The sequence below is a fragment of the Mixophyes fleayi genome, chromosome 5 (assembly GCF_038048845.1).
Source record: "Mixophyes fleayi isolate aMixFle1 chromosome 5, aMixFle1.hap1, whole genome shotgun sequence".
In the NCBI taxonomy this organism is placed as follows: domain Eukaryota; kingdom Metazoa; phylum Chordata; class Amphibia; order Anura; family Limnodynastidae; genus Mixophyes; species Mixophyes fleayi.
In genome coordinates this window covers 46611709-46638303 of record NC_134406.1, presented here as the reverse complement: position 1 = coordinate 46638303, position 26595 = coordinate 46611709, and the positions used below count along the sequence as shown (strand labels likewise).

At 41.1% G+C, this 26595-nt stretch overlaps 1 protein-coding gene across 5 annotated transcripts in view; it reads left to right on the top strand.

The window, feature by feature from the left end:
- DPP6 (dipeptidyl peptidase like 6) overlaps window positions 1-26595 on the top strand; it is a 936540-nt gene that overhangs the window by 821862 nt on the left and 88083 nt on the right. For all 5 annotated transcript variants that reach the window (XM_075212137.1, XM_075212136.1, XM_075212134.1 and 2 more), the window contains one exon: window positions 14403-14523. In XM_075212137.1, coding sequence (XP_075068238.1) covers window positions 14403-14523 — 121 coding nt within the window. The remainder of the gene's footprint in view (window positions 1-14402; window positions 14524-26595) is intronic.

The following is a 26595-nucleotide window of genomic DNA, read 5'->3' as shown; positions in this document are numbered from 1 at the left end:
GATAACATTCCTATTCGCCTTCTATAAATTTGAGTTTTTCTCAATATTTGTCATTTTCTTTTTTGTCGAAACATCTTGTCAATTATATGTATATTGTTTGGTATGTATTTCATATGTTGTTTTGTAAAAATCAATAATAAAAAAAAAAATCAAAAAGAAAAATGCAAACATTTTCTTCTTTAAACATCAAATGGGAATCTTCAGCCTGCAGTAGACCAAATGGAATTGTCAAGTAATGCGAATAGACGGCCTCAACTTTACATAATATTGCTGTGACACTGATGATTTAAATAGTATCAGATGGAGGGGTCATTACGTACTCAGCCAATCAGAAGCAGCTAGACAGAGCCGCTGATTGTCATCATTGCATTTCACTGCAGCCTTCCGTTACCCGCAAGAAATGCGCCCCATAAAGACATTTCAACTGATCCATCCACATCTAACTGTGTTCACATTACATGAACATTTTTCCTTAAAGCCTTCCAGTCTCATGCCTAAACTCCCACCGGTCGGCTACCTCTCTTTCTCATCCCTTCTTCCCTTCTCCCCCTTCCTCGACTCCGTCTCCGTTTCTCCCAGCTCTCCGTCTCATCCATGTGTCTGTCTGTCTTCCCCTCCCTTTAGATTGTTCAGTCCTTTGAGCAGGGCTCTCCTACCTTCTGTTTCCATCACTTTTAACTGCGCTCTCCAGCTACTCTGCTCACCCCCTCTCGGTCCCTCTGCCCTCTGTCTCCTCTCGCTTCTCTCCGCTCCCCTCAGTGACTCTTTACCTGTCATCCGTGCCCACCCTCTTGGGCCATAGTTACCTGCCTGTACTGACTTTTCCCCTCCCTCTCTTTCTTGCTGTGACTGAGCCCCAGAGTTATAGTGTTTACTATTACTTGTACTGTGCTGTTTCACCTTGTATTGTGCCATTGTTTGTCCTTGTACGGCGCTACGGATACTTTGTGGCGCCCTATAAATAAAAATTAATAATAATAATGAACATACCCTTATTGTATTTCACCTGCATTTGTTTCTCCAGGCGTAGGGAGACGCAAGTCAATTATATGGCAAAACCTATATCTGGGCGCATACAGATTTTTGGTGCAGAGAAAATGGGGTTCACCTGCTATCTCCGGCAGTAGCCCTCCTATTTAACAAGGATTGAGGCGGTGCATGTACTGTCGTAATCCTCCTATAGCAGAAGATAATCATAGAAAATGTTCTTTTATTTAAATAAAACATTTTCTCTATTCTGAATAGGGGCATAATTATTATTATTATTATTATTATTATTATTATTATTAGTAGTAGTAGTAGTAGTATTAGTATTATATTTTTAAGTACATTTTAACATGTTCTTTTTTATTTTATTTTTTTATTATTTTAAGTGGAACTGGAAGTACATCCGCGCCTCCAGCTCCAATGCACATACATGAATCAGCAGATGACCTGGTACTCTTACTGCTGCCAGCCGGTATGGCTGGGCAGCTGAGGACCACTCAGCCGCTCCAGTGATATTTTTTATTGCAGTGATAAGTGCCAATAGAAAATCTTGGCAGAAATGGGGAATAGTGATACCAGACTTCTTGAACAACCATTTACTTAGCCAGTATTTAATCATACTTACACTACATTGTGCCTTACACCGTATTGGTTTGCTGCTATTACTGTGAATAGGTAATGGCTTCACTTTCAGGAAAAATAATAGGCAAGGAAATTATGACTTAATATGTGAGGTTTAGAAAGAAATTGGGAAATGTTTTATTTGGGAGCAATTCTAATTTCATGTAATGGGATGATGACCAGATTGAAGTTTGTAATGTAAATTGTATATAATTAAGTATAGTAGTAGTATATAATGTGACCACATTTATAAATGAATCATTATTGGTGGCAGAATAAAATGTTTGCTGTATGTTCCTGCCCCCACTACCAGAGGTAACAAGAGGGGGGGGGGGCAGGTAGAACTTACCAGGGGCTGCTTGGGGGCACTGTCCTGCTTGTGTAGTGGGAGTAACCACTAAACTGATGTGGTCATGATCACTTTGACAGCTATGGAAGGGGAACTATTAAACTGCTGTACCAGGGCCCGAAAATTCCTCTTGGTGGCCCTGCCCACTACAAAAGCCATTGCTGGTGGAAGGAAGTAAGGAGGCAGATTATTAATGTCTACACAGATAACTGGTAATACATTATAGTAACAAATGTGACCAGACCTCAAACTAATCGTTAGGAAAAATGAATGTACATTTTCAACTAGGTCCATCAATATTCTAATATCTAATCCACAAATCTCTCTGTACCCTTCTGTAAGATCCTTAAGAGGTCATAGATTTCAGTGACAGAATAGGCTGTCATTACAGAACCCGCAGGTGGCTGCAAAGTGATTATGTGATTTTATCTTGTGACAACATAAAAAGCCACTGGGTATATGTAACAAGCATTGCAAAACACAATTCACTTCTAAATAGCCCAAGGGACATGTTTGATTCATTTCCATATGCTATATACTGTATGTCTAAAATATAAGCAGGATCGTTTTAAAAGAAATTGCAAAATTATATTGCCAAGCTGGTGGTATTTTTGTTTTTCTAAAACGATTACATCTAGTGCCTGGAAGTGACCCTAATAGTGGTCTGAATAACTGTCTAAAAACTGTATGTTTCACATTCATCTTTTTCTGTGTTTATAAGTAGTGACAGTTTATTAATATTGTCCATTTTTGTGTGTGAATCTTTCAATAATAATGCACTATAGAAGATGCTCATTTAAATTCATAGCAATATCAATCACCTATTCGAATAAGGGAGAAAAAGAAGACATTCCCCAAAACTACTGCTCAGATTTTTGTTAACCTAGCCATCTCCATGCTGTAAGACTATAGGGTTTATCTATTATGGGGAGCTTCTCCTTATTTACTGAAACTGGAGATAGCCTTCTCTGTAGGCCTCAGGGTGAAGCTTTTGCACAGGGAGGTCTAATTACCATGGACAGCTGTCCTCCTACCGTTTACCTCAAGATGGTGATAGCAGAGGGGGAATACCTAAATGTAACTCCGTCTCTATTGATCGTGAGCCCTGACCCTCCGCAATGGAAATTACATTTTGTCGCAGGGGGCGGGGCCAAAATGACGCGATTCACAGCAAATCGCGTTATTTTGGCCAGGGAATTGCAGGATGTGCAAGACTTGCCTGCTCTCCCGGGGAGTCCAGGAGACCGACCCGGATTTTGGGAGTCTCCCGGACATTCCGGTAGAGTTGGCAAGTATGGGCTCACCTGAGCGGAAGGTTGGTGTGGAGGCGCAGGCCGGGTTAGGGAGGAGACAGCCTCATCAGTGAGGAGGAGTGAATGAGCAGCGACTCATTCAGCCATGGCAGGGAGTTACATAAAGAGAGGATTTATTTTTATACCTAATTATATATATATATATATATATATATATATATATATATATATATATATATATATATATATATATATATATATATATTATTTTTATTTTTTCAAATTTAAACATTATTTTTTATAGTTTTAATGAATCTGGACAGAGAAGCTGAAGTCCAGGCTTCCTGTGCGCATGTGCGAGCCAACAAGCCCGTTTCTGCATGCACAGACCTTTTACGGCTGCCAGTCAGTATCGCCAGGAAGCAAAGTATCACTCAGCTGCCCCAGCAACCAGCGACATTCTCTTGTTAAATAGCGGCAAAATAAGATGTTCCATCTCTGAGATAATAAGTGATAGAGAATATATGTTTTCGCCCCTGGATCATAAATAAATATATATAATGTAAACACATATAAAAATAATGTTAGCATCATTTTTTGTCTGCGTCACTTTTGTGAACCTGGAATCTGAGTTGCTACATCTAATCACAACACGCATGGTCATGCGGTATGGGGCAGCTGTGCACATCCGTATTCAACCAGCAGTAGATCTGAAGATACGTGTGATGAGGAATACGGGTGTAGGTCTGTTCTGCTCTACTAGACAGGACTCTGCAGGATACCTAAAATATATATGTTGAATATAAAATCACAAAAGAATACACAGCAAAAAAAACTATTCAATTAATGACACCTGTTAATAGTCATTTATGGCAAAACATTAAAAAACATTTATTTTTATTTTTTTCCCATGAAAAATATTTATTAGGATATAATTAATGTCTACAGTACATGAAAAAAAAATAATCTAGCATATGTACTCAGCCGTCATCACTAGTAATCAGCACTTAGACTAGACCTGGAGGAAGAGATACCTACCTTAGAGATGCCCAAAGCGTGTATCTGAACGCTGCTATGTGCATTTCAGCTTGGCACGTCCTTACTGTACATTGACTACAGACATACACCCCTTCCCCACACTATTCTCTCCCTGAAATCATAACCTATTGTAAGTGTCCTTTGTGCTTGAAGGTTAATTGGAAGTTGTCACGTACTGTAGCGAATGGTTCGGTTCTGGGCATTCACCAGTAATTATGCACATTATATGCAAACAATCAGGCCCTTAATGTGCACAGCTCCAGTGCCTAAGCAACGTTATTAACATGTATGATGTAGCAGTTTCTAATATTTCCACCCTGCTTATTGCTGTAAATCACCATCACCTCACTGTTAAGGTTTTAATTATTTTATTTTTGACAAGGATTTAAATATTTAAGAAATTGAGTAATAATGGGAGAAAAGTAAAAGGTCAACAACTGGAAGACTTTACTCTTCCTGGAGCCAGAACCTTCACCAGAAGTATATATCAATTATAGGAAACAGGTGTCTTAAGACCCTTATGTGGCCCTCACATAAAGACTTGGGGCCAATTGGCCCATAATGATTTCCCCTTTTCCATACTCTTTATATTGATGGTTATGTTACAGAGTAATCACAATACACCCTATATACCCCTATATCACTTTGTGTTCCATCCCATATCTGCACCTTCCACTTAACACTGTTACTTTTACTGGTCCCAACCCCCACTGCATTCTGTCTGTATAATATAATAAAATGTAATAACTGAGCAATATATAATCTCATGTTTCAATGGTTATAATAGGAAATGTGAGTGACTTCTCTACCCAACTGATTCCTAATGCCAGGGCCTATTTGAACGTCCGAGAAATCCAGCCCTGAGTCTATCAGGTTAGTCAGTGATTAGATAGTGATGTCTTCTCACAATTTGCACTAGTTAGCAGCAGTTTATCTTAGCACTTGACTTGCATGAACATGCATGTACATCTTATCCCGTGCTTCACTGCAAAGATCATGTCCCTCTCCCCATGGAACCAAAGGGCTCTTCTTGTAAGTTCCTGAAAAATATCATGTATCCCTCCGATGGGCATGGGCAAGTCATCTACCATTCTGGCCACAAGAAGTGTGATAGGCCATTCGGACCAGAAATGGGCAACATGCCTGGAGATGTCAGTAATGTTGCTAATGATGTCTCCAGGTAATGTCTTAGAGAAATGGAGCAATCTATTTCTTTTGTCAGGTGCAGGGGTGACCAGGTAAAATACAGGCAACTAAAACCACTTGTTATTTATTGTAGGGACCACCTTTATTATACCTATCATTTGTCACATGCCCATTATGGGCAATCCAGGTGAAGTACTGGTTCTGGCAGGTTACATCCCAAGAATAGACAACACGGTGCATTTTATTCACTTTAACTCTCGGACAAGACAGTCTCATAAAAAATATCTGACAGGTCTAATGCAGTAAAAGGCAGCTTCCCTCAGGCACTAACCTTTAAATGGATTGTTAGCAGGTCAGCATAAAATGGTCTCTTGTAAATGTGCTTTCTTGAAACAAATTAAAGCTCCCGCTAGCTGAGAATCCTCACAATATTACTAAGCAAATCATTAGGCGGACTGATGTAGTCGGCAAATGTGATTCCAGTATTGAATTAATAAAATCTCTGCCTCTATAAATATGGAATAAAAATGTAATTTGTCTGCCTTCCTGTGACAGGTATGTATTTTATCAGCTCTGGTTGAAGTTAATACAGCTGCTATGAGGAGACCTGATCTAAAACAATAAACATTATATTATATATTCATATACATCCTTCCTATTCTCTCCTCCCTAGGGCATTAACTTTCAGGTAGTATTAAATGGGACACATGTGCAATATAATTTGGATTGCGTATCTGTTTATGGTATTCATGTCTGTATGCATAAAACACAGCAAACTGTGTTGCCACAAAGTGGTGGGCGGAGCCATGATAACCCGAATCGCATCGTTAGGACCCATCCCGCTCTCCATACAAGACAGAGAGGCATTATCCGGCAGGGTGGTCTAATTTACCAAAATTTGGGAGTCTCCCGGGCTTTACGGGAGTTTAGGGAAATATGCCTGATGGGGGGATTATAAAAACTGGTGCTCAGGGCGAAGGTGACACTGTCCATAGGGATTCAAACTTTCATTTTATTAATGTACTTTAGAAAACCAGAAACCAATCATCTGTTTGGTTGTTACAATCAATAATGCACTATTGTTTTGAACTAGAGATGTTCACAGACCCCCGTGTTCTGGTTTTGGATCTGGATTAACTTCATGTTTTGATTTTGCCCAAACCGCCCTTGCGTGTTTTGGTTTTGGATCCCTGTTTGTTTTTTTTCTAAAATCCCTATTCTTTTTTGCTAAAATCACATAATTTTGCTCTTTTTTTTCTTACATTGTTATTAACCTCAATAACACTAATTACAAGTCATTTGCAGTCAATTTTGACCACCTCACAGGTCACAAAATGATTTTCATGCACTTTCAAACAAAGACTGCAGCGAGCTGGCTGGGTGCTAAGCGACAGAGCAACGACACAAACACACGGCAGTTCATAGCACATCTAGGAAACATTGTCATACAGCAGTGGCAGAAAAGAAAAGTGGTGCTGACAGATCAGCAAAGGCCAATACGCCACCCCGTACAGGTCAGGCTCAACCTTCACTGGCATTTGGGAAAATCCTGGTAGAATATGGTTTACACGATGTATGGAGAGTGGTTAACCCTAGCGAAAGAGACTTTACTTTCTTTTCAGTGGTGCACAACTCATATTCTCGTATCGACCTTATCCTTTCGGATAATTGGGCATTACACCACACGCACAGTGCTAGAATCCTCCCCATGACATGGTCGGACCATGCTCCTGTAGTGTGTACATGGAAGCTTACCACCTCCATTAAGGTCATGGCGCCTACCAGCCCACTTGTTGTCCTCTCTGGAAGTTAAGTTGGCTATCACAGAGTCTATCCGCTCATATATACAGACCAACGACCCCAAAGACACATCTATCTTTACGTATTGGTGCGCTCTTAAAGCGGTAGTTAGGGGGACAATAATTCAGGTGGCAGCTAGATTGCATAGAGCAAATCTTTACCGGCAGACAGAGCTGGAGTCTAAGCTTAATATCTTAGAAACTAGGAATAAAAAAAATCCTTCTAGAACATTGGGAGTTGAGATCTCTCTGGTAAGGGCCGAGTTGCAAAAACTGCTCATGGATCGTACCCTCACTGCGTTAGCAAAATTGCAACAAAAGTTTTATGTAGCAGGAAACAGAGCAGGGAGGCTGCTGGCGAGGAAGCTAAGGGGGGTGCAGGCTCGCTAAGGGGAGTGCAGGCTTGCAACCGTATCAAGGCCATTGTAGAAGGGAACCAAATGCTCCAACTCGAAAGAGATAGCAGACATCTTCACGTATTTTTATGCTAGCTTATACAATTTACAGGCTGACTCATCCACCCATTATCCAAGTAAGGCTGATGTATCATTGTTCCTAGAGGGACTTCCTCTCCTCTCCATAGACCCCCTCACTAGGGAAGTATTAAATGCCCCATGGTCACAGGAAGAAATCAAGCAAATAATTAAGCAGCTTCCTAGGGGTAAGGCGCCAGGCCCGGATGGATACATAAACAAATTCTTTAGCTCATTTCAGACAGACCTACTCCCAGTGCTAGAGCAACTATATAATGCTGGCACTAAGCGGGGAAGCTTTCCTCCCAAGATGCTGGAACCTCGTATTATAGTTATCCCCAAACCTGGGAAAGATCCCTCCGACTGTAAAAATTATCGGCCTATAGCCCTCCTAAATTCAGATATCAAGATATTTGCAAAGCTTATTGCTAATAGACTGTCCGCTATTATACCCAAACTAATACATCCAGACCAAGTAGGTTTTGTAACAGGCAGGCAAGGCCCGGATAATTCGAGGCGTGTATTCCATCTTATTGAACAGTCCCACAAAACTAAAGAGGCTATGCTTTTACTCTCTTGACGCGGAAAAAGCGTTTGATAGACTCCATTGGGCCTATATGATAAAAGTTCTCGAACAGTTTGGATTTAGGGGTGATATTATGAAAGCCATCCTAGCATTGTATGCTATCCGTCTGCAAGAGTATTTAGTGATGGGTTCCTGTCCTCAAACTTCCCTATTTTTAATGGTACTAGGCAAGGCTGCCCCCTGTCCCCTCTTATTTACCTTCTAGCAATAGAGCCATTGGCGGCGAGAGTGAGAATGGAGCAAGAGTGCAAGGGAGTGGCTGTAGGGTGGAGTGGTACATAAGTTATGCTTGTTTGCTGATGACGTCATGCTATTTGTCACAGAACCGGAGACCTCGTTGCCAGCAATCCACAACATTCTGTCCCAATTTAGCAGAGCCTCTCTCAACAAGTTGAATACCACTAAAACAGAAGTCCTTCCAATTAATGTTCCTATTGAGAGGCTACGGGGTCTGAAAGACAAATTTAATTACACATGGAAATCCACTGAGATAACATAACTGGGTATACAGTTAACTCCCAACTAGACTCAGTTATAGATAAGAATTTCTCTTTACTGCAGACCCAGTTGATATCATTAACTACAACCTGGATGTGCTACGAGGTCTCCTGGTTGGGCAGAATCTCAGCATCCAAGATGACGCTCCTCCTGAAACTATTGTACCTATTCCGCATGTTGCCATTCCGTCTACCCACACGCCTAATGAGCAAACTAACCTTGATCATGAAGTCATACATTTGGAGAGCTAGGCCTCCTCGTATGGCAATGCAACGCATGACTCAGGGAAAAATCCAAGGGGGTCTGGCCCTTCCAAACTTGAGAAATTACCAAGAAGCTTGCCTGCTGTCTCAGGTGGGAGATTGGTACCTGCCAAAAGGCGAGAAGCCTTGGGTGGACCTGGAGTGCGCCTGTAACTTTGACTTTCCACTGGTAGATCTCCTATGGGTGCCCAAAAAATGGAGGCCCCCTGCTAACAGTTTACCTGCCCTTACTAGAGATGCCTTAGTATCATGGGACCGGCTATGCAGAGATACAGAGGTGGTGGTGCGCCCTACAGCTAATATGGCCATTCAGGCAGTGGCTAAACAGATCCCTGACCTAAATCTGACAGAGTGGACAGCTAGAGGTATTCAGACATTGGGCCACTTGTTCGAAGAAGGTAGACTCTCATCATTCTCTCACCTTTGTGATCTTTATCAATTGCCTAGAGGGGATTTCTACAAGTATTTGCAGATCAGACACAGGCTTGTAACTTGGAACAGACCAATCGGCCTGCCCATAGAACTATATTACTCTAAATTGACTAAGGGGGATAATAAAGCAGGCATAACGAGTTGCTATAAGATTTTTCAGGCGCAAACTGATCCACCCAAGTCCAAAATACAGCTTCAGTGGGAGGCAGATCTCAGACTGGATCTCTCGGGGAAAGACTGGGAACGTAACTTTTTTAATGCATTTAAAATGTCCAAATGCATCAACAACACAGAAATGTTAGTAAAACTTGTAAACAGATTATATGCCACTCCAGAAAAATTACACAAAATATGGCTATCCACTGCCCCAACTTGTTGGCGTAACTGTTCGGAGAGGGGAGACATACTCCATATGTTTTGGTCCTGCCCGGTGTTGCAGCCCCTGTGGAATGAGGTATCTATTCTCCTTAATAAAGTATTTGGCTACCATGTACATTTTACCCCTGAATAGGCCCTATTACACCACTACTCCGCCTCAATCCCGAAGTGGGATAGATATGTGATGGGGCAGATCTTCATAGCTGCTAAAGCGGCGATCACCCAGGTGTGGAAACAGCCCCTCCCTCCTCCAATGGCAAAAGTTATCTCTAAAACCAATTTCAGTTTTGAGAAAACTCTTGGTGTGCCTTATTCCACGGCGACTGCTTCCCCATTGCTGAAATGGCGTGCATGGCATATATATATGACAGATGGTTAGGGGGCACCGGAAAGGGATCCACAGTAAAGTGCATGAGCTAAGGCATCAAATATATAATTTAGGATGGATCTGGAGAGCTCAAGAGCTAGATTTGTGGATAGTGTATGCCTTTGGCTACTGAGAAGATATAATGCTGGGTCACCCAGTACATTCGTGTGTCTAGTACAATACATCGAAAGGGTTTTTGATGTGTCTTTTTTGATTAAAACCTTTGGATATATTGTTGTGTTCCTTACCCACTATGTACCACCCCTCCCTTTTTACCCATTTGTGTATTGTACACCCCTCCTCTCCCCTTTTTTATTTCTGTACCCCTTAAAAAAAAATGTTTTCAAAATGTAATAAAAAATTTTAAAGGAAAAAAAAAAAAAAAAAACACTTACATTTATTCTATAATTTCATTTGGGCCAATAATTTATTATTAAAATAAATTGTCCCCCGTAAAAAAACAAAAAAAAAACAACTTATGGGCAGAGGTACACATTGTCTACTTATGGGCAGAGGTACACATTGTCTACTTATGGGCAGAGGTACACATTGTCTACTTATGGGCAGAGGTACACATTGTCTACTTATGGGCAGAGTTACACATTATCTACTTATGGGCAGAGGTACACATTGTCTACTTATGGGCAGAGGTACACATTGTCTACTTATGGGCAGAGGTACACATTGTCTACTTATGGGCAGAGGTACACATTGTCTACTTATGGGCAGAGGTACACATTGTCTACTTATGGGCAGAGTTACACATTATCTACTTATGGGCAGAGGTACACATTGTCTACTTATGAGCAAAGGTACACATTGTCTACTTATGGGCAGAGACACACATTGTCTACTTATGGGCAGAGGTACACATTGTCTACTTATGGGCAGAGACACACATTGTCTACTTATGGGCAGAGGTACACATTGTCTACTTATGGGCAAAGGTACACATTGTCTACTTATGGGCAGAGGTACACATTGTCTACTTATGGGCAGAGGTACACATTGTCTACTTATGGGCAGAGTTACACATTATCTACTTATGGGCAGAGGTACACATTGTCTACTTATGGGCAGAGGTACACATTGTCTACTTATGGGCAGAGTTACACATTATCTACTTATGGGCAGAGGTACACATTGTCTACTTATGGGCAGAGGTACACATTGTCTACTTATGGGCAGAGGTGCACATTGTCTACTTATGGGCAGAGGTGCACATTGTCTACTTATGGGCAGAGTTACACATTGTCTACTTATGGGCAGAGTTACACATTATCTACTTATGGGCAGAGGTACACATTGTCTACTTATGGGCAGAGTTACACATTGTCTACTTATGGGCAGAGGTACACATTGTTTACTTATGGGCAGAGGTGCACATTGTCTACTTATGGGCAGAGTTACACATTATCTACTTATGGGCAGAGGTACACATTGTCTACTTATGGGCAGAGGTACACATTGTCTACTTATGGGCAGAGGTACACATTGTCTACTTATGGGCAGAGGTACACATTGTCTACTTATGGGCAGAGGTACACATTATCTACTTATGGGCAGAGGTACACATTGTCTACTTATGGGCAGAGTTACACATTGTCTACTTATGGGCAGAGTTGCACATTGTCTACTTATGGGCAGAGGTACACATTGTCTACTTATGGGCAGAGGTACACATTGTCTACTTATGGGCAGAGGTGCACATTGTCTACTTATGGGCAGAGGTACACATTATCTACTTATGGGCAGAGGTACACATTGTCTACTTATGGGCAGAGTTACACATTGTCTACTTATGGGCAGAGGTACACATTGTCTACTTATGGGCAGAGTTACACATTGTCTACTTATGGGCAGAGTTGCACATTGTCTACTTATGGGCAGAGGTACACATTGTCTACTTATGGGCAGAGGTACACATTGTCTACTTATGGGCAGAGGTACACATTGTCTACTTATGGGCAGAGGTACACATCTCGGGGGAAGGGGTTCTGATACGCTAAATGTGTTTGCTGGTTATGGTGCAACAAATATAATGGGACGGTGAGCACCAGTGGTTTTGTCTTTTCAGATGCTTAATTAGGTGGGCAAATGGTTCAATGAGCTAAATACTTCAATAATTGGAAAGTTCCAGGCATGTTAGTTGAAGCAGATAAGCGGGATTAGCTGTCAGTAGTAATGATACACATAGTGCTAAGTAAAAGGAAAATAGCATAAGTGGCATATAATTCCTGCATGACGTCATGTCTCTGCAGGGTACGCAAAGGATTTGCGTAGTGAAACATCTGCAGACAAAGAGCAGCACTTGCTCATGCACCTTACAAATACTTACAATTGCAAACGTCCCTGATCATTATGATTCCATTATATTGTAAAACCCATCATGTCAAATTAGTTTGAAAAAAAAAATCCCACCTACTTTTCTCCCTTACGTTATTCTGTTACCTTACAGCCCTTAACCTTAACCTTTAACTATGCTGATATTTTATCCTTCCTTACCATTAATCACCACCCTACAGTCCAGCTGCACTACCCCTCCTCTATTCATCCTTACATACACGTACCTGTGCATCATTATTCTACGCAGAAATCAAGGAAATGATACAGCTATCTCCTCAGCACTTATTATTTGCAGTGTTGCAAATAAGCGGGAATGAGATACCTTTAATAAATGACTTGCAGGAACAGAGATCACTGAAAAACTAACTAGAACTTTTTGGCAAGAAAACACATCTTTGTATCTGTGAAGGGACATTTGAAACACGTAAATGTGTGTGTCTCTAAAGAGATTTGTAAACAAATAATTTAAAAACTTTTGGTTAAAAAACATAACAGATGTGCTCCCTGACGGTGGAGCCTATGATGCAGTCAGGGCTGCCAAGAGGAATTCAGGGCCCTGATACAGCAACTTCATGGGGTATGGTTATAGTTGAGCATGGTAAAAAGAAATCCAAGAGTGCTAGTGGGTGTGTTCATATAATTGGGGGCGTGGCTGTACATCATTGGGGGCGTGTCTAGCAGGTGAAAAACAATAGGCCACCCCCCTGCAGAAAAATGCATTACTCACACATGACCCCTCTGCTTTTCTCACACATGCACCTCTGCCCACATGCTTTAATCACACATGCACCTCTGCCCACATGCTTTAATCACACATGCACCTCTGCCCACATGCTTTAATCACACATGCACCTCTGCCCACATGCTTTAATCACACATGCACTTCTGCCCACATGCTTTAATCACACATGCACCTCTCTACCCACATGCTTTAATCACACTTGCCCCCCCCTCTACCCAGCACCTATAGTCGCACATGCCCCCTCTCTGCCCAGCACCTATAGTCGCACATGCCCCCTCTCTGCCCAGCACCTATAGTCACACATGCCCCCTCTCTGCCCAGCACCTATAGTCACACACAAAAAAAAGTACTTTAAATTTAAAGAAAAAAAAGATAGCTCTCCTAGGAAGGTCCGGGCCTGGTTAATTTGAACCTGCGCTCCTCTCGGCGATCCTGGATGCAGTGAGTGGTACAAGTTTATAGGATGATACATAAAGCAGCTGGAAAAAAAGAAACTATACTGTATTTATACTACAGCAGCTGTCTCATTACTGGTATTGTCTAGACATCCAGAGGCGGCTCATTGGTTAAATCACTGGTGGGTCCGCCAAGTCCGGAACACGGAGCGGGGCAGAAGTGTTGAGGCAGCTACGTCTCTCCCAAAGATACCAAGGAACCTAAACTCGGCCAATCTTGTGGGGTTTGTCATGTAGGTAATAGGTGCTTACGATATGCCAGACATAATGTCATAAGGCCTGCATAAAGGGAGGGTCAGAGTTCTTCCAATGATTGGCTTTCCTGCTCAGTTTTTATTGTACTGCTATTCACGTCTTCCTCCCGCAACCAGTAGCTATAACGTGTACAAGTATATACAATATACAACTTTTACATGACGCCAGACAATGTATGTTTTGTCTTACAGCAATCTGGGTGCAACAGTGTCAGATGTGCTCCTACAATACAACAAAGATACTGAGAAGCTGATAGTTTAATAGGCCATCAGCAGCTGCCTATTCATAAGTTATTTACAATTCTCAAATAACCTGGAATTTGTGTTTTCTTTATATTCTGATCATTATAACTAAATCAAGTTCCACAACTCCAACGAACTGACCACTAAAATTGTTTCTGTCATTTAATTCCAGATTTTTATATTTGAAAATAATATCTTCTATAAAATGAATGCAGACAGCCGGCCGATCCGCTTGGTTTCCACTGGGAAGGAAGGAGTCATTTTTAACGGACTGAGTGACTGGCTTTATGAAGGTAGGACGGATTGCTTTGAAAAAAATGGAAGCGTATGAATGATAGCTGACATTTTCCTGTAATAAAACCATACATTAGGACTCCATACAACAACATTAGAGTCCTTCGGTCCTTCAGATGCCAATATCACTCCCATATGAAATGTGGCAAAGGGCATTGATAGCATTTTTGTGACAGATCATTGTGTCTTGTTCTTCAAATTGCATCTGCAGTCATCTTTCAGAAAGGTATGCATCACTTTCCGTGCCTTGAACATAAATAGGCATTGTATTTGTGATGTATAGGGTGATGTATCAAGCCTAGCTAATGTACATTTTGCTGTAAAACTGACATCAGGTGCAGTTTGTCACTCGGCTTCGGTGGATGAAGCTACATCATTTGCTGCCGTTTTCTTCTGTAAAAGATGGTCTTATAATTACAAAATGGAAAGTGTTAGTAACATAGTCTGCATATCACTGAACACACTCTTGTAATTATACTACCTGCTTGTAAACGGAAATATATGATTAGCCCAGTTGCAGTTATATAGGAATAAAATCATATCTAGTCCTGACTCATTATTATTCTGTGCAGAGTACCCAGCGTCAGACTGGGGTATACATCAGCAGGGAGATGGGGTAGGTCACTAGGAAAGGTGAAAGGTCAACATGCACACCAGGAGCAAAACATTAAGGGCTCCTCCAAACAAGTGTTTTCATGCATTGCATTCCGAACCACAGGGGAAATAGGGCAGGATAGCGATCTGGTGACCTACGCTGTGCCATGTATGCTATCTATACAGACAGCAATAATATAGGTAATAGAGGAGAAGATAAGACATCATTGTGCTTGCAGTAACCCCTCTGTAGTATGTTATTGCTGCCCTGTGAGCAGCATGTAAAAGATCTATATTCTGCTGGGTTTCTGTTCATTCTATTTGGAACTTAACAAAAAAATCATCTTATTTAGATGAGCCCTAAAACTCAAACTTGTAATTAAGATATACAGATATTTAACAGCCCATGTTCAGATAAGTGGACCTAGATAAAAGAAGCTAATATTAAAGTACATTTTAAGACCACTGCAGTGATCTTAAATATTGGGCTATGGCTCAACGTGTTCCTGAATTAACTTGTTACATTTGTCAATATGTTAAAAGTCTTTAGAAATGTTAACATCAACGAATTCATATCAAATTATTCACTCATATAAAATTTTGAGTTACTAACATGTTTGTAACATTTGAAAGACTAGTTAGTGGTGTTAAAAACAGTGGCAGTCAAAATTGCGATTGAGGTCGGCACTTAACTCGGCAGGCTAAATGCCGACACTTACATTATGCAGACAGGTTTACAGTGTCGTCAGTGCGGCTGGCGACATTGGCCAATCACAATGCAGAGGTTAAAAGAGCAATGCCGCCGGGGCCAGGGTATAACCGCCAGACTCGGTGGCATTGCTCTTTTAGTTTTTCGGTGTCCTTGAGAGTATTAGTGGGCTGGTCTAGACATCTAAACTTTTGTTTAACCTCCACACCAAACCTGTGAGTGTGATTGAATTGATATGCACTGTATAATATGCATGTTCCTATACCATTAGATCTACAATAAACATACTGCAATATCAGTTCTTCAGTGACAGATAACTAAGGCCACAGTGTGATGTTAAGAGAGCCAGATGCTGCTGGGTCCCTGGAGTTTTGCTTTTACTGATTGTCATTTCCATCCTGTTTTCTTCTCCATAAAACAGCATGACAGGATATTAAACACAACAGCAGCAGAAAATGGCGAACTGCCTCTGAGGTTACTTAACCTTTCCTGGTCTGTAGTATCAGTTAAAATCATAGATACCTGCGGTGATGATGGCAGAATAATATATTTCTGTGCAATAGAATGAAATAGACAGTATACATAATCATGGTTCACTCCAGAGCCTGCAGGGGGCGCTGCTGTTATTGTCGTCTGTAGATTGTCTGTGTGTTTGGCCCTTATATATATATATATATATATAGACATTTTACATGTACATATACATGTATATATCTGTCTATATATATATATATAGATATATATATATCTATATTTATATCTATCTATAGATGTAGGTATATATATATATATATATATATATATATATATATATATATATATATATATAAAAGCACAGAAAGCTATTTGCCACATCCTATGCAGTAGCTATATATTTTATTAAAGAAAAATAAATCCAGTAGAACAAGCTGACATCAGTCATTCTGTTCGGTCTTTGCTTCTGAAATGCAGGATAGTGATAACAGGGGAGACTACTTATTTATTTATTATTTATTATTTATTTATTTAAATAAAGCTGCGAATCAATTACATTTTTTTAAATATTTTTTAATAATTTTATTTTTATTTATTTTTTATTTTCATTTTTTTTTAGTTTTTTTGATGAAAGCATTACTGACTTTGGCTCCCAGTTACAATGCGTATGCCCGAGCCGCCTAGCCAGGTCACGTATGCGCAGATGGACCCAAGACTGGTTGGTGAAGACACCCCTTACCACTGCCAGCCAGTAGTGCCAGGTAGCTGGGTGGCGAAAATGTAACGGTAGATGGCAGTGATGAAAGAACTAGTCCTATTACTGTTTAATAATAAATAGGTCTCCGAGTGATTGTTGGTTTGGGATTGGGATGTAGGATCAGTAAACAGTTTAACTAGCATGGTAGCAGGATTGGTGGGTGTGAGAGAAAACGTTTCTGAATTGTTGCTCCTTTGTGCAGTAGAGATCATTTCTCAGGTTAGGTATATGCGAATTAGACTGCTTTCAGGCACATAGCACTTACTGAGCTAAGAGCAGCCGTGTTTATAATCACTTATCATATTATTATCTTTTTGTTTACTATTTTTCCCCTCCGAGAGATCTTGGAGGAGGGGGTGTGGTGGGAGGCGTCTAAATTGACTTTTTGATACGGGGTGGGGCCAGACTGACACCATTGAGGTGCAAAGTGGGCAGGATGCGGGAGAATTGCCTGCTCTACCGGGAGTCAGGAAGACCTACCCAGAATTTGGGAGTCTCCCGAACATTTTGGGAGAGGAGGCAAGTATGTATTATACCCAGAACATGTTTACAAAGAGTTTGATGCACCACAGACCAGAAACACCTGGGGGTATATGTATTAATTTTCGATTGTAGCAAATCGCAGATTTTCAACGACTTTGCAGGCAAAATTTAAAACTGCAATGTGTTTAAAGCCAGGTTTTATATATCGCCGATATATAGGTGATTTGTGAGAATCGGAGGTTAATACGTTTACCCCCTGATGTTTGTTAATCACTTGTAGTTTCTGCTCTAACAGGACTTGCTAATACTGGGGAAGCTGTATAACCGCTTCTCTGCACTGAGACAGCGTTCTTTGCGGTCAGCGTGGCCCTGCCTGGGAAGCCAGCCACACACGTGGTGATTGTGTCTAATTTGGCTGCTTTAGATTTAGTTAATGATTATAATGTTTCCCTGCCAAAAAATGCAGCCAGGGACGACTATTTTTATGTGTCTTCGGTAATTGGCCAAGTGCACCTATTCAGTAAGTGGACACAGGTCCAAACGTTCGCCTGTCAGGCAGGACAGACAGTAGCAGTTTATGTAGAGGTTTACCCTGCGTATAATCTAGCAGAATATGCTGGATACAGAAACAAACACGTTAATTTTAACCAAGGGGTCTACAGTAAATGTCAAGATCCTGCAGTTGTGAAGATTTCCTATTGCTGCCTACCAGGCATGGGCTTCCAGTACAGGTTTAATAATAAAAAAATTATAAAGTTGTTTAAAAAAAAATTTTTTTAAAAGAAAATAGAAACAAAAAAGACACTTTTTTTTTTAAATGGTTTATTTGAACATTAAAGCATTTTTTTTAATTATCCCCAGCATCTTCCATTTCCATGATGGTGGTAGCGATAGGAGTGCTAAGGTGGTACTTGTTCCACTGTAAATAGGCTTCCCCTGGTGAAGTCTTCTCACCGGCCAGGGGGCGCTAATAAATGGATGCACTCACAATTGTGACAGTGGAAATGTCGTAAGTTAACCTGTTGACAGGAAAATGTTGTCAGGCTAAATGCCGACACTTCCATTGTGGGGACAACTTGAAAATGTCAACAGTGTGATTGTCGACATTCACAATGCCGACATTAAAAGACCAATGCGGTTCCAGTGGATAGCCGACTGTCAACATTTTTAAGCTGTCCCCACATTGGAAGTGTCGGAATTTAGCTTGCTGACATTTTCATGTCAATACGTTAACTGCCAACATTCCACTGTCAGAATTTAGTACCCTACCCGTTAATAAATAGGGAGAAACTCTAAATCCCATGAAAACTCACACAAGATATGTGTAAGTCAGTGGTCATACACCTGGTTCTCAGCAGCCCTTTATTTCCATATGAAGCTCAGTTTCTTAAAGATTTGTCCTTGAGCCTTTAAGTATTTGACAATAGCCATGTCTTCAGGGGCACACGCAGGATTTTTAAGGTGGGGGTTTTCCCCCTGAAAAAAAATAAATATATATATATAGAGAGAGCTTCCATGGATACCTGCTGACTGGGATCTGCAGTGGACCTAACCCCGAATGGATAGGCACCAGATGTTTGCCCTATCACCTGAGTTTAAGGGCGTTCGGCTTATGGCCTTACTTATCATTTAGTTCAGAGAGGCTACTGAGACTTTTACTTATTTATATATATCATACTTGCCTAGACTCCCGGAATTTCCTGGAGGCTCCCAAATTTCAAGGGAGGAGCCTCCCGGACTCCTGGAAAAGAGATCCTAGGGGAGATGCCCTGCACCCCTCTCCCCCATACAAGGCTGTGAATTTTGACATCTCAGGGGGTGGGGCCATGGTGACTCAATGGCGTTCCCGCGCTCCCCATACTCTTGTCACATGACCTCCTTTCCAGGATCTCCCAAGTTGAGGTTTTAAAAGTGGGCAAGTATGATATATATTTGTGATCGGTATTAGCAGCCCTTCTAAATAGACCAGCATGTATTTTAGGTTTAGTTGTTCTTTAATACTGGGTAGGTGCACAGTGAGTACCACTATCTATTTGCTATTTATGCTGAGTAAAATATTTAATATATTAAATGTATGCTGTATAAGCAATGATTTATTGGAGCAGTTAAAGCGCAATATTATTGTATAGTGACCATGTCTTGGGGGTCATGTTACAATACGTTGGAAACTGTACTAGCCTTTACTTAAAGCCCACCATAAATAATACACTTGCCCAGGAGCAACGTGCCATGCAGGCTACTATGTCATAATCATCATGTCAACACAACGTTATCTGATTTTACATTAATGTATTACATGATTAACATTTTAGAGACTGGCGTAATCCAGAAAACTGCTGCTGTATAGTGTTTTAACCTTTCTTTGTTGGAAGACCGGTATTATTATTATTTTTACTATTTTACTATTATTATTATTATTGTTTTATTGTTTATTATTAAGGTGCTACAAAGGGTCTGCAGCGCCATGCAAAGAGGATACAGTAAAACAGTACAAGGCAAAAACAGGACATTACAGTAAAGTCAAAAACAGTGCACTACAAAATAGGCAAACAGTATAATACACAGCAAACAAACAGCTAAACCAACAGGGAATGAAGTGCTGAGCAAGGAATTGTTCTTACAATGACTTGAGGTGATAGAGCAAATTAGCTCAGTCTGAGTTTGTACCCAGGAGTGTGGGTGCAGCAGACAAGTTTCGGGCCACTGATTGAGGATAGAGCAGAAGACACAGGGAAGAGGGTCCTGCTTGGGAGAGCTTAAAATCTAGGGGGGAGAGGTAGACAAACAGGGTGACACAGAAGGAACAGGACAGTGTGAAGAAGGGGGTAGGGGTGAGTTAGGAGCAGAACTAGTAGGCATTGATGAAGAAATAGGTTTTGAGAGCACGATTGAAGCAATGGAGGGAGGTGGAAACCTGATTTGGAGTGGAAGCGAGTTCCAAAGTAAGGGAGCAGCACAGGAGAAGTCTTGAAAGTAGTATTGTACCTGGAATGATTATTTGTTTTAAACACTTTAAAAACACTTATGTGTATGTAATATGTATTCATTTCTGTGGTAGCTGTTTTATAATGTGCTGCTTTTAGTATTATGTTATCAATGTAAAAAAGGTATAGTTTCTAAGTATGCAGTGATATTCTGACTCGCAGTCTGTTTTGACTGAATGAAATAAACACATTTCTCTTTCGGCACAACCGAAAGTAAAATAAATGTAAAAATAAAGCATGATAAACAATTTACTGATATCACAATTCATTCTCTGTTCAGAGAATGAACAAGCCTGGATGAACATATAAAGTTGGAAAGTTGTCTTGATGCTGCCACCTTGTGACTAAACAAGTTTATTACACCAGGTGTACAAGATTAGTAAACTTAACAGTGATATTGTGTACCATCCACAACCTCCTACTACTGAATTATTATGTTTTTATTATTAGATTTTCAGTTATTATATATTGTAACTAAAACAGATCCCCAGCAACAAATTAAGAATAGCATCAATAAACCTGCCACCGTTTACAGTATCTTTAAACAAACCATGCTACTCAGTTGGGTTGGAACTGTAAATCAATGGCTGGTAGGCCTTGCTGATACTTATAGTTCCTCAAGAGTTGGAGGATCACAGTTTGCTTACCTTTGCTTTAATGTTTGCTTTTGTCACTGAGGTAAGGGGTCTTTTATTTAATTTTTTCCTGTCCTTGGTGCTGACAATATCATAACCACAAGCCCCAACTATAAAAGAAAATACAACACTGTTTCTCCTTTAATTCTATAATAAGGAGTATTCCTCACAATTGGCATCTCTATATGTCTGAGAAATATTTGTATAAGCAGGTACATATCTTTACTCGTTATCCTTACTCGTCATCTTCCAACCAATCAGATGTCACCAAATAGTAATGAGCAAAACGCCTCTGTCCAGATAATTTTACATATTTCACTAATAGAGTTTGACATTTAGTATTCTCAGTCCTACTCCAATCACATCATACAGCAGAATGAATGGATTGTTAAAGCCCCAGCTCTATTCATAAACTATAAATTTCATGATATACAAATTTAAAAATACAGTGTTAAATGGTTATTATGCATAATGACAAAGCAAAAGCATAAAGATTATGATGCTGGTACCTCACGCCTCAGCGTTTCGCCATTTTAGCCTGTTCCGACGTGAAATGAATTTGCTCATTTCTACTACCTACTCTAGCACTGAACTACCCTATTTTAAATGTTTTCCAGACCCAGATTTATACAACCCCTTTACAATTTATCAATATTTCAATTATTGTGGCTGATTCCAGGTGCTTCACTAATTTTATCTGTTGTAATTTCTGGTCTGAATCACCAACTAATTCTACAAGTTGATTGGTCAAAAATAGGTGTCAACATTTCAAATTAATTCCCAGGAACACTTTGCTGCTGGGCAGGTGAATGTCGGTACATAACTAGTCATATGTGACAATATCGTCAGACCTACGTTTATTTTAATTTCTTTTATGATATATTATGATGTATGTTTATATGTTTTCAGTATGTAATGACTTTGTGAGTAGTAAAGGAATGTACAAGGGTGATTTTCTTGGGAATATTGCAAGTTTGACAACATGGTACAAACATTCTAAAATAAAACTAAGTTATTTTACATGATATCTTGCCATTCCAGATTCACACCCAAGATATTGAGAATTAAATTGTGATCACATTAAAACAGTACTTACTCTTGGTCAATATTGAAACATAGTCAAAGTTTATTTAATGTTTTTCAATTTACCAAGTAAAATTGGGAAAGTGTCATATGAGGGGAAAACAATGCAATTTGCAATTGACCACAATTAATTATTTTATTAAACAGTTTGATTTCTATGATGAACCAAATCTGGACTATCAAATAAAATGTAACTTACCCATATCCCAGGAAATATATACAGTTCTCAGGGGCGCACGGAGCATTTTTAAGGGGGGGGTTTCCCCTCCAACGAAAAAAAAAAAAAGCAAGAGAGCTGCCGCGCATGCGCAGCTCCATTTAGGCAACACTGTACTATATAGCAGCCGCGGCGCTGTCAAAGAAGCGTCCGCGGTGGTGCTGTATGCAATATAGCACCGCTGCGGACGCTTCTTTGACAGCGCCGTGGCTGCTGAATGGTACAGTGCCACTATATAGGGCACTTTTTTAGCGGAAGGGAGGGGTTTCTGAAGACCCAGAAACCCCCCCTGCGTGCGCCACTGGTTCTGTGTACTGTATGTATAGTATTTTACTACTAAATAAGCAATTACTACACTGAACTCATCATCATCATTTTAATTTATATAGCGGCAGCAATTCCACGACGCTGTACAGAGAATATTGAAGTGAGCGCTTGCCTTAATATACAACTGAAAGTACTGTACAATACTATGACAGTGGCAAAATACTATATACCAGGAAAATCTTGTCATGCAAAATGCAGGAGAACAGTCAAGTAAAATCAGGGAAACAGGGCACATAAAATGCATTAGGTTTTGATGTGACCATGGAAAGAGTGTGGGGCAGCACGGTGGCTTAGTGGTTAGCACTTCTGCCTCACAGCACTGGGGTCATGAGTTCAATTCCTGACCATGGCCTTATCTGTGTGGAGTTTGTATGTTCTCCCCGTGTTTGCGTGGGTTTCCTCCGGGTGATCTGGTTTCCTCCCACACTCCAAAAACATACTGGTAGGTTAATTGGCTCCTACAAATTGACCCTAGTCTGTGTGTTAGGGAATTTAGACTGTAAGCCCCAATGGGGCAGGGACTGATGTGAGTGAATTCTCTGTACAGCGCTGCGGAATTAGTGGTGCTATATAAATAAATGGTAGTAATAATAATAATTAATCATTAATCATTAAATTCTGGAATAGATTTCTTAATATTATATCTTACTGCACTTGACTTCACTATAATATAAAGTGCTATAAGAGAAATATATGACAATGAGCTACACATGTCAGAAATACCTAGGGTTGTCACAACCCAGGAATAATTGTAGCATCTGGGGTCGCAGATCACAGAGGAGTAGGGTGCCAGGTGTCCCTATCTCCTTGCCTGTGACAGTGGAGGGTGCACATTTTGTCACCTACTCTACCACTTACTGTTAGAACCCATGCCCCTCTTCTCTACCCTAAAGGATCCAGGGCAGTATGGGTGGCTGCAATTGGGTGAATCTCTGTGCGGTGGAGAGTGACCTCTGTGCGGTGGAGGGTGACCTCTGTGCGGTGGAGGGTGACCTCTGTGCGGTGGAGGGTGACCTCTGTGCGGTGGAGGGTGACCTCTGTGCGGTGGAGGGTGACCTCTGTGCGGTGAAGGGTGACTTCTGTGCGGCGGAGGGTGATCTCAGTGCGGCGGAGGGTGATCTCAGTGCGGCGGAGGGTGATCTCAGTGCGGCGGAGGGTGATCTCAGTGCGGCGGAGGGTGACCTCAGTGCGGCGGAGGGTGACCTCAGTGCAGCGGAGGGTGACCTCTGTGCGGTGGAGGGTGACCTCTGTGCGGTGGAGGGTGATCTCAGTGCCGCGGAGGGTGACCTCTGTGCGGCGGAGGGTGACCTCTGTGCGGCGGAGGGTGACCTCTGTGCGGCGGAGGGTGACCTCTGTGCGGCGGAGGGTGACCTCTGTGCGGCGGAGGGTGACCTCTGTGCGGCGGAGAGTGACCTCTGTGCGGCGGAGGGTGACCTCTGTGCGGCGGAGGGTGACCTCTGTGCGGCGGAGGGTGACCTCTGTGCGGCGGAGGGTGACCTCTGTGCGGCGGAGGGTGACCTCTGTGCGGCGGAGGGTGACCTCTGTGCGGCGGAGGGTGACCTCTGTGCGGCGGAGGGTGACCTCTGTGCGGCGGAGGGTGACCTCTGTGCGGCGGAGGGTGACCTCTGTGCGGGGGAGGGTGATCTCAGTGCGGCGGAGGGTGATCTCTTTGCAATGTGTGATTATTTGATGCATATAGACAGGTAAACAAATGAAATGAGCTCTATAGTTGGCTCCCTACACATCTTTAATAATAAAACAACTCTGTAAACCAGTCTTGTATAACAAGCAATTGTTGGAATAAAATTCCCTACTATGTACATATTTAATACTGACAATAGCAAACTAAGTTACTAGAAATGGAAAGCTGGCTTTATTGATTTATTGTACTGCTTGTGTAGAGTCAGCATAATAGACGTGTGCACAGTACAATCATCATTTCTTTATTTATTCAAACACTGGGATATAAAAGCAAATAGCAAATCTGCTTTTGGTTTTTAAAAAAAATATTAAAAAAGCAACATCTGTGTTCCTTCGTTTTACCTCTTCTTCACCCTGACAAAGGCACCAAATGGGCAACTGACAGAACCACCCTTTCCACCTATGCTGCTCTTCTTCACACTGGCCCTCTAAGGTTAACTGGCCCCTATATTTTGCTCAAAGCAACACTATGGGGCAGATTCACTTTGGTGTGAGAGGACACGTTGTGTGTCTAGAACAGTCTGCGGAGACAGTTTTTACAGAAATCTCCGGCTAAATTTCCAACGCGGCCCATGGAGATGTAATGGAAAATTATTTTTGTACCATAGTAACCTGCACTGGTTGTTTTTCCTCCAGATGAATTTAGCAGCCATTCAGAACTTATTTAGGTTCCGTGATCGCTAATTGACTAATTGAGTTCCCTGAAAGAGTGACAACCTGCCCCAACCACAAGAGTGCCATCTGATTCTTATCAGTGTACCCAGAGAATACAGTTCTCTCTTCACTGATAAGTATGGTCAGAGACTGCACTGTATACTTGCCATAGTGGAGCTTTCATTGTATACTTGTCATTAGATGGGATTTCACATTTCATATTTGTATATGTTGTATGTAGTCCAATAAGGGATCACCAGTGTGCACTTGTCATCAGATGGGGCTCTGAATTGTATTTTTATGATGGATCAAGTCCTGCACTGTATAAATATATTATAAGCTGAGGGATCTTAATGGTATACAATCATTAAATGGGGCTTAGCATTTTATACTGGTTATCAGATGGATCTCAGCAATATACATTGGTCAGATGGGAATTGCATTGTATACTGATCAAATTGACCTGTGTTGTACATTGGTCAGAGGAGGCTGTTTTAAATATTGTCTGTTTGGGCTGCATTATATGCAAACTCATTATTATACACTGACATAATATGCTGTATGCATGTAGAACTGCATAAAGGGTCATAATGGTCAATGTTATGCTAATGTGGTAGGTTATCCGAAATGGTAAGTGACACATTAGTGACGTGATCTTCAACATTCCTGTCCTGCTCATATAGTTATGTGCAGACTGTGTATTTACATTTACCACTAGAGCTTGGAATAATACACATGAGAAAAGCAGTTTTAGAGTTTGTCAAATATAAATTGTTTGCAAATCTGAAGATATATTTGTTTAGATTAGTACATTTTAGTAATATTGTCATTTCCTGGGTAAAAATTCTCAGTGTGAAATCTTAAAGAATAGCATTCGGTAGAAAACACAATAATAGTTATTGTTGTGTTTAAATGGGACATTAAACTCACTAAAGTTTCTCAGGTGCAAAGAAAATTGTGCAAAATATTTTTTGTAACGCTAAGGCCAGACATCCACATTCCTATAATACATACCTAGGACCATACTAGTAGTGGTCTTCGCCTTTAGCAGCCCCATTTCACTTAAAGCTGGATGTGCTCAAGGGTACTTAGTTGCCCCCAGGTCTTAGGAACTTAGTTGTAGGAGCTTAGTCAGGGGCCACTCAGTGGTCCCAGCAGGTGGCAAGTCTGGATCCAAGCAAAGGTCAGGCCTAGAAATGATCTACATAGGTGACAACATTTCAAGGTCCACAGAGAAGGTCAGGATAGGTGACAATCCAAAGAGAGGTTGAGGTTCACAGCAAGTGTCAGGATCGTGAACTGGATGGAGCTACTAACTGGTATTGATGCAACTGAACAAGGAAGCTCGGGGTCTAAGGCACCCCTGGTATTCACCAGGGACCCCTGCAATGAGGTATGAATTTGGCTGCAAAGGGTGCGCAGGTCGCGGCTCTAGGGACAGTTACCAGTGTAG